This window comes from Notothenia coriiceps, unplaced genomic scaffold (assembly GCF_000735185.1).
Source record: "Notothenia coriiceps isolate Sejong01 unplaced genomic scaffold, NC01 NC01_scaffold00019764, whole genome shotgun sequence".
Classification (NCBI taxonomy): Eukaryota; Metazoa; Chordata; class Actinopteri; order Perciformes; family Nototheniidae; genus Notothenia; species Notothenia coriiceps.
The window spans coordinates 32820-52144 of NW_011352465.1; the positions used below are offsets into that span (position 1 = coordinate 32820).

Consider the following 19325-nt stretch of genomic DNA (forward strand, 5'->3'; position numbering starts at 1 on the left):
TAACAAACGGTGACTGCCTCTCTTTTCCTCCCCCTCTTCTGACAGCCCAGCAGCAGGAGACGTGGGGAGAGGGAGTCGGGCTATTTCATCGTTGTCAGAAAACACAACCCTCTTTATTTTCCTCCATACCCAAACCTCTAAAAAAGGGGCTGCAACGGATCTGATACAGACTGATCCAGATTTGAACACTTTTATGTCGTCACAGAAGTTGGGCTACGGCTATTGGGCCAACTCCACCAATCAGGAGGAGACAGCCACGGACATTGTCGTTCGAAAGCGCTGGAGACGCTGTAGTATATATTTCAGGCCACCAGATGGCGCTGTTCTCACTGAATCCGAGCAAGGCAGTGTTAAATTGAGTGAAATGAGGAATGGCTAAAATGCATGATCTGTTTGGTATTTTGAAAAATGAAAAGTATAAATANGAATCATCCCAACAACTGAAGAAAGCCACAAGATTTGTCCGAACACTTCATTGATTCATGTGATTGGTTGTTGGTCTCGTTGCTCGCATAAACTCCCCGAGCTTCAGATACGCCCACCGCCAAGCGCCAACGCACACCGCTGTGTGGACGGGCCGTTACTAACAAGCCATCCTTGTGATAAGAAATATTTTGTAAGCGTTAAGTGTTATACATCAAGAAGATACTGTCTCAAAATAAATGAATAATACAAAGATTTGTCATAAATATAAAACATTTATTGTTTTTGGTATTGGTTAATGTGTATAAAAGCATTCTGTCTTTACACATTTCTTTGGATCTGTTTCAGTCTGACTCATCACCAATATTTCAGTGAACGCGTCATAATAAAAAAGCACATAGGCAAAAGAACATTTATACCTCAGATTTAAATTATACAGGTAAAGCAAAAATATAGTTATTGTTTGAGTTGTGTGGCGTAAGTGGTCTCTGACATTATTTACAGTAGCTGATACATGATTGAAGTGAAGATAGAGTGGTTGGAAAATAAAACATGGTAATAGCAGTGTACAGGTTGCAGGGAAGGCGTTCACTTGTCTTGCATCTTGTCCAGGATGGGGACGATCATGTCAAACTTGGGTCTCTTTGCCGGGTCTTCGTTCATGCAGAGCCTCATCAGCTTACAAATATGAGGAGAAATCCCTGGGGGAATGGTTGGCCGAAGACCTTCAAGAGCCACCTGCAAAGTGACAAAGATACAAAGTCAGAAACCAGAAAAAGCCCTGGAATACTTTGAAGGTATGGTATTTGTTTGAGTAATACAGATATGTGAACACACAGTACCAGGCCTGTGGGTAGATAAATACTATGCCCACTTACCTTCATGCCTATCTCCATCTGTGAGAGGTCAGCAAAGGGGACCTCTCTGGTAACCAGCTCCCACAGTAACACCGCAAAGCTCCACATGTCAGCCGACCTTCTGTTAATATCTTCAGGCCTCTTCTGCAGGGCTGAAAACCAGAGGGACAAGAAAACCATAAAACCCAGCGGGACAACTCATTTGTTGGTTTGTTTTTATTTTGTAACAACGGCAACACACCAGATGACGACCACTTTACTGCGACTAAATTATATAGTAGAGTGTGTTCCTTACTTAATGACTCATAAAGTCAGAGGAGGAAGAAGGTGGAGGGAAAGAGAAGAAAGAAGGAGAAAAGGGGTAAATACCTTCAGGAGCCATCCATGCCGGAGAGTACATACGACCAGGACACTGGAAGGAGAACTTAGCATCTGACATGCTTATCCTGGCTGTCATGTCCTCATCGATCTGCAAATGAACCACATCAGCTTGTAACTCACAGTATACCGTTAACTAATAGACTAAACCATTGGTTGCTTCTAAGTCAGTCTTACCATGACATGCTTACTGTTGAGGTAAAGCCGTGAAACCATTGGTTCCAAGGTGTGGAGGAAAGCCATGCCACTGGCAATGTCCAATGCAAACTTCACTGCTTGGTTTTGGTCCACCACCAAAGCTGAGGAAGAAAAGGAAAGAAGACAAAAATGATAACTTCAAGGTCTCCTATTATACTCTTTTTCATCAATATGTTATAGGTCTCGGATATATACAAAACATGTCTCTGAAGTGTTTGGCTCCAAATACCAAACATATCATGCATTGCAGCTTCCCATAATCCCCTCTGTTTCAGCCCTGTTTCAAAAGTGCTGATTCTCTGTCTGTTACTTTAGAGATATTTGGTTAAAAAGAACACAATGGTGCTCTAGGAGGAGATTCAGGTGATAAGGTGGGGGTGGGGGGGTTACCTTGGTTGGTTATTGGCTAATGGTTACACAAGCCAAACAATCGTTATGACATCATAAAGTGACCAAAATCTAATCAGCTCATTTTCAGACAGGTTTTTATATAAATGGATCAGGACAAAGAGAGAGAATCTTTTTTCCTGAAACTTTCAGAATCTCTTTACACAGAGGGGACACATGTTGATGTAGAAGAGACATGAAGAAGTGGATTTAGCATAATAGGTGACCTTTAAATGTGAAATTTAGCCAATGTGATGTTATACATGTATATAAACACAAATGAGTTACTTGTGCCCTGGTGCAGTATGTTGAAGAGGGATCCGTATGGCATGTAGTGGGTGATGACGATGGGGTGAGGGGAGGGAGGAGCCTGACAGGCCCCTAGAACAGGCAGGATGTTTGGATGGGAAAAAATTCTATGGAGGCAAGATAGAAAGAGAGAGAAATAAAAGTATGTAATCTTAGAACACAGAGGGCTTTCTCAGATGATTAGAAATGAACAACTTCAACCTTAAGACAAGAAATGTCCTTAAAGCTGGCTCAACTCTTCAAAAGGCTTCCCATTTGTATCATGTGAGTCCCTCAGGGTCTTTAAAGTTAGGATGAAGCTTTTTCATGTTTGCAATACAGCCCAATAAGTGTCTCTAAATACTTTATCATGGTCATCCCAAGTACTTCCATGCGTATGCTTCAAATCTTAAAAGACAACAGGGACTGAAGGCAACACGAAGGCAAACTGCTAAGATCTACCACCTCCACACACAGCCTTTCTGCTGGGGTTCCTTATTTGAATTGGCTGATCAAGGGTTTCTTTATTTGTTTACTATTGAGATTTGGCTGTGATTGTTTTTATGTCACTGGATTCTCTTGGGTGTAATTATTAAGCTTGGCCAGTTTGAAATGTGTTTTGCTTGTTTGATTTACACTGTTGCATCATTTTTGTTGATTTATTATAATTAATTTGGAATTTCTGTATGAATCCATGTGACACTTGCATGTGAGTTTCTCCTTTTAAACTATGCAATCAAACCGCCATAATGATGTCAACAATGATTCACTAATCCAGATGTTTTTTTGTGGGCCCCAGGGCACGTGTCTTAACATGCCTGCTCTGAAAATGTCTGTACATACTACAATGTAACCAAAGGCACATTTTTCTGCCTTTTGGGCAATAATAGGGTGCAGCAGCCAGTAAAAGCACAATATAAACACTAACACAAGAACATTAATATGACAAACAGGATTGAACACATTTGTTTTCCCACTGTAATTGATTGCATTCTATGTTATGATGTATTACATTATGACTTTGATGGGGGAGGTTTCTGGAATTTGTTTTCCGATTGTAGAGCAGAATGCATCAAAAACAGCTGCCAACAACATCCACAACCCATGTCCTTGACCTCCAGCAGGAAACACTCCTCTTCTCATTGCACAAGAATCCTGCACCAGATCCTGAATTCTCTTTGATCACAGCAACCTCAATGGCCACCAATCAATCACATCCATCCTCACAGAAGCCCTTTGTTTACCAGGATGTGTTAAGACTATTTATGGTTTAGATAAACAGGCTTTTATGAGTTTTAAACAGCATTAACAAATGTAATAGCCTCTTTTTTTTGTGAGCAACATGAGGAAAGTCATATTGCAATAATGTGGTTGAATATTGTGAAAAGGATATTACTTGCAATACTTCAAGATCAAGAACTTTATCAACTTTTTTTAATCCCAGAGGGGAAATTTGGATATGTGCTAAAATACAAAATAATGGGAATTATTCTCAACATCCTTTACTGAACAAATTGAACATTTAACTTAACACCAATGCAAAAAAGAATACATTTTAAAGTAAAACATTACGCTTTGAAACATTTTCAATTGAATCTGTCTTTTAACTTATTCAAAATAGTTTGCAGTTGACCTTGCGGTTAAAAAATATATATTGTGCAGCCCTAGCATACACAACGAGAAATACTGATAATAGTCAACCGATACCACCCCTACTACTCTTTATTTATTAAGATACCAGGTTGAAATTACCTGAGTTTTGGATGCTCCTCGTTGAAGTCTCTGCTCTTCCTGGTGGTCCAGTCTCTCACCTGTAGCACCTTCACTATAATCTCATCCCCTTGCCACCGACCCTGCCATAACTTCAGAGAGAGCACACAGTCAAGTCAAAAACCGAAGAGCTGAAAAGAGAATAAAAAAGACTGACACGGCGGTAAATAAAGAGTTCCACTGACCTCACCGGACTGGTTTTCATTGATTTTTGCCAGGAGCGAAAGCTGCTTGTAATCAATACCAGCCTGCTTGTTGAGAGTCCCGTTACCTAAAAATTGCCCAAAAAAGGAATAATGAAACAAATATTTCAATTTGATGACTTTGTTCCTTTTTATCAAATGAACGTTACTCACGAGGTCGTGTTCGCATGGTGCCCTTCCAGAACTTTTCTTTATAGGGGACTTTGGACATATTCTGGCCCATTTTCTCTCCCTTTTCTATATAAAAGAAGTAATAATACAAGAAGAGAGATGTGAGCAATTTCTTTTTGACATTAATGATTCACTATTCCACGAAAATATTCCTTGAAATGACCTCTGACCTTGAAGCAGCTGCTTTAGGTGAGGCTTGGCCTTGTCCATTGGTGTCTGTCCATACCTGTTACACACACACACCTGGGCACCAATGTTCACCAGGTCCTAAAAAATAGGGGTTATATTTATTATAGATTAGATTTGAGGAATAGGATTTGCATTAAATGCAACGACACTGATATAAAAGGCACTGTAGTGTCCATTTCTCCCCAGAAGAGGGACTTGATTGTGCTAAAAGAAGTGCAAAGTATCTGTTTATTTGTATTTTGTACTGTACCTCAGCCACCTCATCTTTGCCCCAGAAGCAGGCGTAGTGGAGTGGCGTGTTCCCATGCTCGTTGACTGTATTGGGGTCGGCTTTGCACTGAATCAGCTGGCATTAAACATGTCATAAAGTGAGTCAAATTAAACCTCCCAGGCAGTGTAAACAGGGCATAAATAGTCCAGCTGTAACCAAAGTATGTTTACCTTTGCCACAATATCTTTATGTCCATGACTGGAAGCCAGGTGTAACGGGGTATCGTCTCCTCGGTTCATCACATTAATACGAGCGCCTCTCATGATGAGCATGTCAACAACTCCGCTCCTCCCTTCCCTGCACGCCCAGTGGAGGGGACTGAAGCCGTGATCATCACTAAAACACAAGACACAGGAGGATAATTCATATTTGCCAAGTGATAAACTTGGTTTGACACACTTGATTGGAATATTTCTTTAAGATGAACTATTAGGAGGTTAGTTGTCCCCAGAAACATGCATAGGAGGCTGCTATCTTAATAGCTTGGTTCAGGTTCTCACACCCACTACCTTCCAATCTTTATTTAGACTCAAGCACATGCTTTCCCGTGCCGCCTGCAGCGTTTACGCATCTGAGGCCTGGCCCTGTGATAAATATGTCTAGGGGACCTGGAATGTCTGCTAACATATACGCAAACATGCCAACACGAAGACAGCGGACATGGCACTGCTGCAGTCTACAGGGAGCCGGGCTGTCACCTATGTGCGACCGGCCCCTTCACCCGAGTGACTCCTTTACATTGGCTGACCTAGAGGCAGCTGCTGGGGTTCCTCGCAGCTTCCTGCAAAGCCAAAAACACTACACTCTGTTTGACAATAAACCTCAACAGGGCTTGTATAGCCTGTAGGAAATGGCTGCAGTACTAACTCACACTGAAGGGAAATAGCAGTTAGTCACATTCTCTGCCAATTCTGATCCAGCACTGTGGACAGACAGCTCATAGTCTGACTAACCCTGTGTGCTATAATAAGTAACGGTAAAAAAACTCAGGAATGACAGAGCGGAAAATACACAGAGGAATCTTCAGCTACATTCTGTGTGAGCCTCCCTCTCTTTTTGTTCCCGGTGTCTTCTGGAGGGGCATTTAATGTTTTTCTTGGTGGACTCACTTACATAATAAATGTGGGGAAAGTACATTTTCCCACCAACATATGACACTTATTATACATTATTGGATTTTCTGAAGGGGAAAAAAGGAGTGTTTCACACAAACCATTGAGCCTCTTCAGATTTACAGCTAAAGCCGGCCTCCAGCATAATGACTGGTCTCTCAGATGTTTATGTGGGATTGCAGCTAGCTGCCGGAGAAGCTCTGCCAGCGAGGGCCTGGCCCTGTATGGAGTTGAACAGAGGAAATGGCCTTGGCTGTTGCGTGGTTGGCTAGCAGCTCTGCAGCACTCAAAGTCAACGTCAACAATCTGCACATATATGGCCTGGCCCAAGAATGAGATAACCGAGGTCTTTAGCAGTGAGGTCTTGTGGCTCAAGGAAATGATGTAAACAGGCAGAAGTGGTGTGTGTATATCCTATAATATCTAATAGAGCTTTAACTTGGGACCATTGTACATTTGTTTAACACTTACATTTAATAATATTTATTTTTAACATGTTACTAATGTAATATAAAAGTCCATCATTGTTCTGAGACAATACGGTGACATCTTCAAAGTGGTTGTTTAGTCTGAACAACAGTATAACAACTCAGCATATTCTATTTAAAATGGTTATGGGATTATCAGATTTACTAGTGATACATTTTCTGTTTTAACTCAGAAATTCCAGCTTAAGTCTGTGATACTTTTTCAGTCTGGTGTAGGATGAGTGTAGGTCATTTAACCCACAACCTCAACGGATTGCCCACTTCTTTTTATACACACACAGTTTTGAGGGATGACATCATAAGGAGACATTTCCAAGGAAAAAAGCGGAGTGGAATTACCAAAGCTGGATGACGTTCAGCAGAGTGTGGAGTTGCAGGGAGAGCACAATATGGAAAGTATTTGACTACCTCTAATGTGCCAAGGATTGCTCTGTATGCACTCACACACTCCAGCACAGAATTACTCAGCCTCCCTACCAAATGAGGTGCGTTTGCCACAACGTCAACTCCATTCATTGGAGGGCCGCACTCAATGTATCATTGCAGAGAAAGCTAGACTCTCAAATCTCAGAGAAGAACAAGGCATTCATCACCAAAGCTGTATGTATTTTTGTTGAATGGTGATGGTATCTGCTTACCCCAAGTTGAGGTCATTCTCTGTGTTGTCCAACCACAGACGAACAGCAACAGAGTTCCCTTCTCGACACTGTGTGAAGATGTCATCCATGGTTATGCTGCGGGTCGCCTCTCTTGTCTGCTTGCTCTTTCAATCTCTGTTGAGATCAGGAACATGTAGCCTACAAAATATATTACACAAAGACTCCTTTGTTGTTTTGGTTAAGCTCCTGGAGGTCTGTACAAAAGATTCTCTCAGGTATTGCCCATATTTCAGGACACTGATGTAGGTAAACAGACATCACTCATTGTCTTTTTAGCATAGGTTGACTTCTATTAGGTCAATTTCCATATGAAAGTATGCATCACCCCTGTGTGGCAATGTGTCAAAAGCATCATCTGTATTTATTAGTTTGTCTTTTGTTTTATTAGTGTAAGGCTAAACATGAATTGTAATAGCTGACCAATCTTCAAGTCACTTATTCTTAAATGCAACATAAACACTGACTATCTGATGCACAGAGAAACATAAACATCCAACCAGATGTGAAAGGATGAAGTCAAATCCTGAAATAGCAGCACATTCCTACATTTCCCCTTTGCTCTATCTTTCTCCGTGGAAATCGGATGGGCTGGCCTTTGGGATCACTTTTGAAATCTATTGTTAAAAAGTCAAAAGTGAAGTTGGACATCCACTACACAACTTTCTCACACACAATGGAAACAAAGCGCATCCGTTAACTTAGTTAAAACTCTTACCGGCTGCGAATCGATCGATTTCTTGTCAGTTTCTTTTATTTTTCCGAAAGTCGGTCGTCTCCTCAAATTTAAGAGCAGAGAATAGTTTGTCTGAGTCCACGCCCCGCTCCTCGGAGTATATGCGGCTACTGGTGAGGAGTCAGCCCTGCTACTGGCAGCCTGTCCCAGGACAGCGACCAGGCAGCGCCCCCTGCTGGAGGCTATGCGCGGATGCTGCATAACAGCACGAGGGCGAACATACCTAGGGATGTTCAAATTCAATTTCAAAGGTTTTATTGTCATATGCACATAAGCTACAGTGTAGAAACGGCAATTACATTCTTCTGACCTGATCTCCTCCGACAATGCAAGATAAAATAAAAAATAAGTCTATATACATGTAAATATAATATGATATAAGAACAGAATATGAAATGAAAGGAAGTAGACCCGCTTTAGGACATGTAGGCCTATTACGCATTCATTTAGTCTTTCATTTTTTCATTTCATACATGAATAACATATTTTCCAAATACTTGAATATGAAAAACAAGCCTCTTGAAGACACACATACAATCCACAGGTATTATGTATTATTATTGATTGAATATTCGTTTCCTCACAGTTGGGAGAAGTACTCAGATCTTGTACTTAAGTAAAAGTAGTGTAGGAATACTCTGTTACAAGTAAAAGTCCTCCATTCAAAATGTTACTCGAGTAAAAAAGTATTAGCATTAAAAGTACTTATTATGCACACGTACTAACTTTGGTCCTGCAGGTTGACATGTGAATTTACTCCAGGTGTAACTAAAGTCTTATTTCAGTGTTGATTATATTTCACATTATGAATCCAAATCTGAAAAGTAACTAAAGGTATTAAATAAATGTAGTGGAGTAAAAGTACACGATTGACCTCTGAGTTGTAGTGGAGTAGAAGTACAATATAGCATACAATGGAAATACTCAAGTAAAGTACAAGTATCTCAAAATTGTACTTAAGTACAGTACTTGAGTAAATGTACTTAAACTCACCAATCATTTGAGATAGAGCCAATAGTAGATTTTTGAAAGAGACAATGTATTTATGTTTTTATTTTGTTTAAACGTTAGCATCTGATTCTTATTTTTGATTTATTTATTGTTTTATTATTATTTATAGCAGAAGTACTATTCACAGTAGTTAAATACTGGTCTTACTAATAATTTACAACAGATAACAACAGAAAAAAACGTTGCTGCGAAATAACACTGCTTCTTTTTGTTGCTCTAATAATGTAGATTTCCCATATGTCCCTGCTTTGGAACCAATGAAGGATAACTGGTTCTCGTGATTTCTTACACATGCGTCAGTGCTCTCTTGTGGCTATCACGTCTAATTTACTGTAAACATTTCCTAGGTTTCTTGCAACTTGTTGGCCAACATATATACTGATACTATCAATCTGTCATAAGAAAATATCCGACATGACTGACATATTGGTCTGCCTTGATGTTTCTCAGTAGTGATTGTTATAAGATTTACAGAAGCCATTCTGAACTGTCACAGCAGGAATGAGAGGAGTGTAAATCATGTTACGAATGATTTCATCTGAATGCTATTTGGCCGCTTTAGTCTCAGAGTGCTGGTTTGTGCATGCTGGCTCGCTGTTGTCAGGACTCATCGTCACACTTGAATAGAACAGTGCAAAGTTAAATGTTACTTAAAACATGTACTCATCCTACTATGACAAGTCAGGCTATCTTCTATAATAAAGGACTGTTGCATGGAGACTGACAGGAAGTGGATTTTTGAGGCCAATACCAAAGCTTGAGAGTAGAAAATCAAAACAATATGTCACCTGACATTTTTTATTACATCAACAAAGGAAAAAATACAATTAGCCAAACTTATCAGGACATGTTTATAGGTTGTACATAAGTTATGTCTGCCTATTGTTGCAATAGAAAGATGTTAATAACACATTTTTTTTAATATTTTGGACTATTGCTTGACCACATTCTCCAACCTGGAAAATAAGTTTTAATGAACCCCTTTCATATCTTTATCATTGATTCTAGCATCCTTTAACATCCCATCTGACTGTTACACTGAAGAACTTCACTACCTTGTGGTTTTGGTAAGATGCTAATGACAATGTGTTTATGATTGCTTATCATGGCTTTGCTGCTGGATTATAGACAGTAGCGTGTTTGGTGCAAATACAGGAAATGATGGGAGGAGAAGGTGATGAAGGTCATGAACTGAATTTACACCCACAAGTGAAAGTGAGTGGAATACGCCCAAAACCACTGCTGAGTTTGAGCATCTGGAGGCATGAGGGCATTTAATTTTGTCAAACAACAAATGAAAATGGTTGTCAAAAGAAAATGTAACATCAAGAAAAACTGAATGAATGTTATTTTTTATTGTTAAATCTTATTTCTGCATTTACTGTAACCTTTCAAAACAAATGTTCATGACTGAATATGATTCACTTAACTGTCTTGCACACACCTACACTCATGTACTGCTGCTACAACAACCTCCTTTCTTTCTTTACCATAAAAGCACATACACCAAGGATTTATAATATCTGCATATGTGTATATATTTAAACAATCATGAGGGACATGCTTGAATATGTTTTTCTCTCCATACAGGTTTACATTTCTCTCCTGGTGGATTGCAGGGCAGTTGAGCTAACAATGTTTTTTTTAAGTTTAAAAAAAAATAAAAAATCTAAACATAACGACTCCTGCTCAATTCATGTGAGGTCTTTAAGCTGCTAATGTTGTCAAGCAAAAGCAACATACTTTTAATTTAAAGAATGAAAAAAGAAAAGCATGACTGTAGCCAGACAATGGTATATGCCATCAGAATATAATGTATAACCATTTCTGATTTAGTTAATAATTTATGTTGAACTATTAATAAACTATTCTTTTCAGCAATATGGGGAATATCACATGTACTGCCAGTGAGAGTTACTCATCATGGTAGTCATGTTGCTAACAGTGAGACCTGATTCAGACCCAGATTGACCATCATTAAGGGTCCGAAGGTGGGGGAACCAATGGGGGTTTCTCTTGGCCTGACAGGCTCTCAATAGATTTAGAGACTGTAGGAGCAGCTACAGTTGGTATGGGAACATCTTCTGATAAGGATATTGGTTTAGATGGCATAAACACAGGCACTGAGATCTCAGACTCAAAGTGGGGACCAGCTATTGGTGGCGGGTGAAAGCTTGCTGTGTAAGACGGTCCATTGCCAGCTTCATTGGGCGCTGGTAGACTCACTGTCTCAACCAGAGGTGTGAATGGTGAGGCAGCTGATAATCTGACATCTGTTGACGTTGTAGATTTTAGAAAAGCAGTGTCAAAGTCATTTTGGATATCCAATCCTGCTGGCTTTAAGACTGAGCTTTGGGCCTCGGTTCCGATGTCATCGATCGTCATTGAGGTAAAAGGTTGATCCAACATTGAGGGTACTTCTGGGGGTGGAGATAAGGTGATGGGGGTTTGAGATGCTGCAGAGGCCTCTGTGACAGCTGGCTCAACATTTGCAGAAGCAGCGGCCTCCGCAGCCTTGGCACTTTCTGCCGCCTTGCTCTCCATCTCATCCACCCGGCGCTGCATCATCTTAGGCATCAGCTGCACATAGGAGCCCATCAGACGGTGGTTGGAGCGAATCAGCTTCCCCGCACAGCTGTCCACACACCGCTCCTAGACAGACAACAGCAATAAGAGGTGAAAACAACAGAAAGCCGTTTGTAACAAAACTAAAACGGTTTGAAAAGTGCTGTTGATACAATATTAATCTAAAGAATGCGGAACGGGGGAGTAAAACATACTTTTTTTTCAATCCATGTGAATATTAAATCCGGATCAGAATCAGAATACCTTTTTGCATTTGTTACAGCAAGAAAAGAGCCAAAGACAGCCATATTAACCACAAAAACTACAGTAAAGAATTTGAGACAACAGGATGCTAACACCTTTATACTGTAGCAGCGGTTTGGTGGAGACCTTTTTCAATATGACAATGACTCTGATGTCATGTCAATGACCTTCACAGAGACCTGACCTGAAACTCATACAAGTCTTAGTTAGGGATGAATTAAAAAGGATGACTTCTAGCCTGATCATAAAGCCTATCACGTGATGATACGTCCCCTTAACTGCTGCTCTTTTGGCTTAATGTAGAGATCCTGAAGAATGAGTCTGTTTTTACAGCAGCTTACGAATGCTCATGCTTTTCTTCATAATTACCACTGACATACAGTTGCGTTGTATGGGTGTAATGCACAGCTATTCAGGCTACGTACTTTAAGCCACGTTTAGTAAGGTTATATGTATAAACATATCAGTTAAATTAAATGCAATGGGTGAATGTATCTCACCTCGTCCATTGTCAGACTTCTGTAGTTGAAGTTGCTGCTGCATCTCTGGAAACAGACTTCAGTCATTCGGTTGTAGACCAAAAGGAAGTCCCTCAGCTGCAAGAAACACAACCAACCCAAATTACCATAAAAACTGTTCACTTTCAATTGTGTAGCTGACATTGCATATACATGTTAATTACATTTCTTAGTTGATTTTCAGGCTCCATCGTGATCACGTCTTAAGTTGACTGCTGGTTAGCTAAAATGCTAACATCCAGAGCTGGTCCGTTAAGGAATCAACAAGGTTATTATGGTTTTCTCCAAGCCTTAGGTCTCTCCGGTGAATATATCACAATCCCGCAAGATGTCAGCACCAACGCAACACTTATCGTAGCCAAACATGAACCGATTCAGGGAATATATTAAGATGGCATGACATTCACATGCGAGCTGCCATGTTTGAAAAAAGGATCGTCTCCGCCCTGAAAGACGCCTCACTCTGTTCCATTTCCGGTCGTTTGAAAGCAAGAGGAAAACAAGTCATGCTATTTTGATTAGTTACAGTTTTCGAAGTTTGTACTCAAACAGCCAGACAAACAAACATAGTAACTTGCACCTAATTGTAAGATATTAATGTATTTGTTATTTTTTCTTAATTGTCTTTATAGTAAGAAGCCCACATGTTTGTTTAATTGCTTTTAAACAATGTGAGAATTGTTACAAATCTCACCCTTTTACAAAACTAGCACACCGGCAATTAAGTGCCATTAGCATCATGACATCCACGACTTCTGAGGGGTGCCTTCTCTGTCAAATGTTTAATTATCAGAAATTACAATTATTGGACCGTAAAAGTTCAACAAACTAATTGAATGCTAACCATCGAAACATTGTTTTTATTGAATTTAACAGCATGGCAGCTGCTTGTTGCTGTATACTGTCGTCACAGTCACAAAGCTAAAGAGCTAACTAAACGTCTTCCTGGAGAATGAGCCATGAATGCAACCTGAACAGGTAAGTGATCAATATCCCAAAGTACAAGGCCTACTGGAATGAAGATGTTTTTCTTCAAAGTACTGGTTTTAAAAATGCACTTCATACATGGGTTTGAAGTAATAAGTCTTAATTTATACGCATATGTTGTTTATTTACACTTAAAACAATTGATTTTCTTCCCATGCTACTCTTTGCAAATGTGAGCATCATCACATAATCTGCCTCATATAGGCAGAACAGAAGCTTGTATTGTTTGTAATTGTAATCAGTGGCTTTCAAACAGATGATTTCTTGCACTAAGGCAGGGGTGTCAAACTCAATTTCATCGCGGGCCACATTAGCAATATGATCACACTCAAAGGGCCGGTTGTAACTATTTAAATATACAGTGCAGTCAAAAGTTTGGACACACCATCTCATTCGAAGGTTTTTATTTATTTAATAATTTTCTACATTGTAGATTATTACTAAAGACATCAAAACTATGAAATAACACATATGGATTCATCTAGTAAACAAAAAAGTGTTACAAAATCCAGAATATTATTTATATTTTAGATTCTTGAAATTGGCCCCCTTTTGCCTTGATGACAGCTTTGCACACTTGGATTTTCTATATAAATATACATATATGAATATATAATATTTATTAAATAATGTATTCTACTACATTATTGGCTCTGCGTTGGATTATTATTAGTTCTGGTAATAACTTCATAAATAACTATACGTCTGAAAGCAGAAGTCTAGGGCAAATAATTGAAAGCAAATATTGTATTGTATATAATATTCTTTGCAAGCTCTTGCGGGCCACATAACATGAGGTCGCGGGCCGGATTAGGCCCCCGGGCCTTGAGTTTGACACCACTGCACTAAGGCCTTCAGACCTCACACACAATATGACATTTGTTTTTATTTCTGGTGTGCAAGCCCATATTGGAAGGAGATGGTTGGATCCTAAAGCATAAGGCTTTAATGCTTTTGAAAAATGATGGGAATCTTCCCGTAATCAATCATGACCAATATGACCTTTTCTAATTAATTAAGCATGTAGTTAGTCTTGTTAACCATAGGGTGGCAGATCAAAAACACACTGGTGACTCAATGTTAGTCCCTTTTCCATTACTTTTTGGTGTGATCTGACAGGTGTTACAGTTATGTCTCATGTCAGCCATGGGACTCTTATCACATGTCACCCACCCCCCTCATATCCTGTCATTTGTTTTCTGTGCATTAAGAGAATGCTATATATATAGAGACTGATGCAATAATGTAAAAGGATTCTTGGCGACTGTTTAAATCAGACTATAGTCCTTATGTTTCAAAATGTAGCTGATATTAATTTATTCATGATAAAACTCTGCTAATTAAAACTTTATTGAAGCAAAAGTAAAGTGCTAGTCTCTACGGAAGCATAAGTCAAGTATATGACACACTTTTAGGCAGATATGAATAATGCTTTGCTATTTCACTTTTTATGCTGCTTTGTCAGCAATAATGAAGCCAAAAATGAATCTATAGAGGTGTAGGAGGCCGTGGTGAGTTATTGAAAAGCTGTCATCCAACAGTTAGTATACTGCGGACCTCTAACTGCTGAGTTCACTTCAGAGCTCAGCTCCCTCAACAGGAAGCAGTGCAGTAAATTATCCTTGCCAAGAGAGGGAAATAATCATTTAAGCAGATGGCGCATTAGCTCTTGAGTGCAATCAATCTTAAAAGTAATGACCGTAATGGTAACTTTGACGTGGAAAATCTTCTGTGGGTGACATTTCCTACAATATGCCCACAGGGAAAATACAGTGACATTATTAATATCTCACTTATCGCTTTCCGCTTTTTACTTTCCAACCTTTAATCAAATCTTCATGTTCATTTGTATCATCCATGGTAATATAACTGAAAAGCTGATTCACGTGTGCATAGGCGAGTATATTGTCATATCGCCTACAGCGTGGAAAACAAATGTTAGATTGTTTTTCCTTCACACCTTTCTGAGACATCTGCTATGAGACATCAAAACAGTGAAAGATCTTCCATGTCCTGTGATGATTCGATGTCTTCCTTGTCTTTCAAAACATACATTTTCCACTGGGTCCTTGACCTCTAAATGTCACACACCGAGTTTCATTTCTTTCTTTATTCTCAGTTTTTTTACCTCCGCAGCACCTTGTGTTCCTCTGTTGCTCAATCTGGAGAGTTCAAATGTATTTACATCAAAGAGGAAATTGCGCAAAAAGCTTGTTAAATATTGAAGGTAACATTCATTCATTCTTTCAGACACAATAATGGACAGTTAGCTTTTCTTAGGTAGCTCAAACACTTGAATCTTAATCTTGATGCTCACTCTCATTGCTAAAGCTGCTGTTCTGAATAGCCTCTCCTTCTGAAAGCTGTGTGCATAAAACCCCATTAGCATTGCATTGGTCTCCTTTCCACTCTCTACTTTGCCCCTTTCTTATTCCCCCCCAACCCACGATCTCCCTCTCCATGTTTACACCCCTGTCCCTCTCCAGCTCCTCTGTCTCCTGGGCTATCTGTTGACTGTTCAGGTAGATGCTGCTGTGTGAAACCATGGTGCTGGTGTTTCTGGAAGGAAGGTGAGCATCCATGTCTGCTTCCACCTCTAAGAAAGTATTCAGGGTGGGTGTGAGGTGGCCCGGCAGCTCCTCTGGAAGTTTGCTTCTTCTCTGGGCGGGGCCTTGCTGATGGCGATTCTTCTTCATGCGTTTCTTTACCAACTTAAGATCCAATGAGGCATAATTCAGGTCAGGCGCTGTGGACTGGTTTCAGACAGTAGAGAAAAACATGGGTTAGTAAAATGCTGTTTGCGTAGATAACCAAAAAAAGCATCAGCAGTAAACACCGGTGTGATCTTCTAAGTCTTGTGGTTGTTAACTCTCATGTATTTCTGTAAGCCTAGTTTATTTTTAGAGCACTATGTGCCTTATGGTGTGCATTGGTTCAGAGTTAAATTGACCACAACTTCAAAGTGTTTAGCTGCCTTCCGCTTTGAAAGCAAATATGTCGGCATGGGTTTAAACAGGTCTGCATGTATATTTTTTAATACAATGCTGTTATATATGTATTTATAGTTGCACCAATACAAATAAATACTAGAATACTATATTTGCACATTTTAGACGCATTTATATTCATTGTAGAAGTACAACGAAAAGAGTAAAGCTACTCCTTTTTCAGGTGCCATCAATACATTCAGAATAGAAAACATACAGCAAAGACACTCAGCATTCATACATAGATCAAATAATAACAAAATAAAAAGCGAATAAAGCGGTTTAGAATATTATTAGGCAACATTAGTACCTGATACATTCACATTTTATCATGCGTGTTGCAGATGGAAAGCTTAAGAGAGGTTTAAAGATGTCACTATCCTAGCATGAAATCCACACGATATCATATGTACGAGTGTGAATAACCCGTGCAAATAAATAACATCAACGGGGTGAAAACTGAATTTTGCACCTCAGCTCACAAAAGCACGTTTTTTTGAAGTTATTCTGTCACATTTTCAATTACCTTCATGCGATCTGTTGCGTGTTCCATGGTCATCGTCTCATAGCAAACCTCGACAGAATCTGAACACATGAATTGGTCATTGGGCTTGTATACGTTATGAGCACACATATGGAGTCACGTTAAATAGAAAAGAGAAGGTCCTAGAATCAATTACAACATATTGGAAATCTAACTATTTTGAACTGTGGTTAAAAAAGGAAGTAAACATTTTGGATGCATTGACTTATACATATCTTAAGTTTGCTCTGCATGATATTGATCCAAATGAACTTTCAACTTGTTATGATACACACTGATATAATCTTACATTTGATAACGTGGCATTTGCTAAAATATACTGCCTACAAGTACAGGAAAAGGAAATAGTCATAAAGGTGATTCTAACAGAAATGAATTGTGTAATCAAACAGAGTATCACAGACAAAGATATATATTGTGTCATGCTTGTCATTCAGAGACTAATGTTATTATTTATTTTATTGTTATATACAAAATGATCTCTGGCTTTGCTCTCACCTCCTCTGTCTGAGCTGATGTTGCCGTAGATTGGATTTTCCTGCAGCTCTTCGTGATTGTGTTCATGAAAATAATGCCCTTCATCCTGTGAGGGGCTTCAACAACATATCACAGGTTATTTCTATAATAAGAGGTTATTCGTAGATGTATAGCAAATAATGGATTCCCTTTTTATATATTATTTCTCATTGTATTGCACTTATAATGGGCTAACATGCAAACAAGCCAACGCATACCTTGCTCCTGTATTCATATTTCTGAAGCAGCACTCGTCCGTGTCTGTTGGAACACAATATTTATACATTTATAAAGGCCCTGTTCTTTTAAAAGCAGAGAGAGGTTTACAGTTATGGTAAACGCTAACAAAGCAATTTAATAAACATTTTAAATGCAACCATACCTTTGCACAAAGTGGATCTTTGTCTGATCCAGAAGAAGACATTGAGACAAACAGAGATCAACAAGGCCAGAGATAACAGCGCCAGAGCTGCCACTTCAACTGCTAAAAGAAAAGAAAACCCACTATCAACATCTTAAACTCTGCTTTTGAAGTCAGTGTGCGAAACTAATGGTCCTTAATGTTTTATCTGCTAACAACTGTGTAGAATTTCCTTCAGTATGTCTCAATGATAAACAGAAAAGAAAAAAACGTCAAATTTGCGTCATTATTTGTGATCAGAAGCACAGATGTACCGGTAATCAAATACTTCACAGAAACTGGGAAATCCCATCCCTGACCTTTTAAGATGTAAAAACCATAGACATAAAGAAGCTATTGTTCATTTAAAAGATATAACTTTAACTTTAAATGTGTCTACAGGGTGCTACTGCATATGAGACATTTTGAAGACGGCTTTAAAAAATATATCACACAAGCTAAATTGTTATTACCAATTTTAGGAAAACAATACTCTCAAATATGAGAAACATATATAATACGTATTTTATTATTGTTAATAATATCTAATCTTTATATCATAATATTTATAAATACTGCAGTTCACAAGCTTTAAAATGATTAAGTATGCTGCACATGGTTTGATCAATGTGCTTACTTTGACATTAACACAATGTAAACAAAGTTATGTGTGTATACTAAGAGTCAATAAACAGAGCATTTAACCGAACATACACAAGTAACTCCAAATTCTGTGAAATACGCTTTAGAAATGATTCGGCTTTTCCTGTTTTTGTGGTGAAAGTCGAAACACACTAAGGGATACAGTACAATATCAGCACATGTACAATGTAGGAATATTAGATACAAGTTTATAAATCTGAATCTTATAAAAAAAGATAGTTGTGATCGTACCTGCCATATTCCAGCCGTCTCAAACGAAACGGATTGTTTGTCTGAAACGACGTATCTGAGTCTGAGTCGCATCACCGTGTTAAGAGAGTGAGGTGTGCCTGTCGTCTATTTATACTTTGCCTCAGTTACCTCTCTTTTGACACAGTGCTTTGAAAACTGCTCTTCAGTTACAAACAGGAAGCAACGTAACCTCATTCTGAGGCACCCAGTCTCAATCCCATTGTGAGGTACATTAGGATCTCAAATAGATTGCCACATTAATGGTTTATAAATATCTGTTAAGACTTCAATACTTTTAATCTAATAGGAAAATGTCTGCACACAAACAAACGAGTAAAAGAAAAACAATGCACCTTTTTTAAAAGACAGACACATATGTACTTTACTTATGTTCTAATGTCATTAAATCTAATAAATAAATACAAAATACAAAAAACTCCATCCCTAGTTTTCGCCACACCTCACTGAACTTAACATTAAGTCTTGAGCTGTTAATAAACAGCTACACTTTT

At 38.8% G+C, this 19325-nt stretch overlaps 3 protein-coding genes across 4 annotated transcripts; all 3 read right to left on the reverse strand.

The window, feature by feature from the left end:
* Positions 1-678: 678 nt before the first annotated feature.
* On the reverse strand, positions 679-8220 carry ilk (integrin-linked kinase). Of its 2 annotated transcripts, none has more exons than XM_010779046.1 (13): positions 8110-8220; positions 7374-7508; positions 5306-5471; positions 5115-5210; positions 4846-4942; positions 4658-4741; positions 4487-4572; positions 4284-4393; positions 2532-2659; positions 1836-1957; positions 1650-1749; positions 1302-1432; positions 679-1161 (listed from the first exon to the last, which is right to left on the reverse strand). In XM_010779046.1, the coding sequence occupies exons 2-13, from the start codon at positions 7460-7462 to the stop codon at positions 1012-1014; spliced, it is 1359 nt and encodes a 452-aa protein (XP_010777348.1). In that variant the 5' UTR covers positions 7463-7508; positions 8110-8220; the 3' UTR covers positions 679-1011. The 2 variants fall into 2 exon arrangements, with proteins under 2 accessions (XP_010777348.1, XP_010777347.1); XM_010779045.1 differs by having other exon boundaries at positions 7374-7532.
* Positions 8221-9929: 1709 nt separating this feature from the next.
* timm10b (translocase of inner mitochondrial membrane 10 homolog B (yeast)) lies at positions 9930-13065 on the reverse strand. The gene is made up of 3 exons (XM_010779050.1): positions 12650-13065; positions 12468-12563; positions 9930-11790 (listed from the first exon to the last, which is right to left on the reverse strand). The coding sequence occupies exons 1-3, from the start codon at positions 12674-12676 to the stop codon at positions 11116-11118; spliced, it is 798 nt and encodes a 265-aa protein (XP_010777352.1). The 5' UTR covers positions 12677-13065; the 3' UTR covers positions 9930-11115.
* A 1790-nt stretch (positions 13066-14855) lies between these two features.
* On the reverse strand, positions 14856-17985 carry LOC104952260 (uncharacterized). The gene is made up of 5 exons (XM_010779048.1): positions 17902-17985; positions 17738-17780; positions 17502-17596; positions 16986-17044; positions 14856-16225 (listed from the first exon to the last, which is right to left on the reverse strand). The coding sequence occupies exons 2-5, from the start codon at positions 17752-17754 to the stop codon at positions 15773-15775; spliced, it is 624 nt and encodes a 207-aa protein (XP_010777350.1). The 5' UTR covers positions 17755-17780; positions 17902-17985; the 3' UTR covers positions 14856-15772.
* Positions 17986-19325: the final 1340 nt, after the last annotated feature.

Coding starts and splice junctions, on each gene's coding strand:
- ilk (XM_010779046.1), bottom strand. CDS start 7,462: ATGGATGACATCTTCACACAGTGTCGAGAAGGGAACTCTGTTGCTGTT. Junction 4,943..5,114: donor GCAAAGATGAGGTGGCTGAG/GTACAGTACAAA, acceptor CCTATTTTTTAG/GACCTGGTGAACATTGGTGC. Junction 1,958..2,531: donor CATACTGCACCAGGGCACAA/GTAACTCATTTG, acceptor TTTCTTCCTCAG/CTTTGGTGGTGGACCAAAAC.
- timm10b (XM_010779050.1), bottom strand. CDS start 12,676: ATGGAGCCTGAAAATCAACTAAGAAAT. Junction 12,564..12,649: donor CTGAAAATCAACTAAGAAAT/GTAATTAACATG, acceptor TGTTTCTTGCAG/CTGAGGGACTTCCTTTTGGT. Junction 11,791..12,467: donor GAAGTCTGACAATGGACGAG/GTGAGATACATT, acceptor TTGTCTGTCTAG/GAGCGGTGTGTGGACAGCTG.
- LOC104952260 (XM_010779048.1), bottom strand. Junction 17,045..17,501: donor CATCAGCTCAGACAGAGGAG/GTGAGAGCAAAG, acceptor TCATGTGTTCAG/ATTCTGTCGAGGTTTGCTAT. Junction 16,226..16,985: donor ACGCAACAGATCGCATGAAG/GTAATTGAAAAT, acceptor GTCTGAAACCAG/TCCACAGCGCCTGACCTGAA.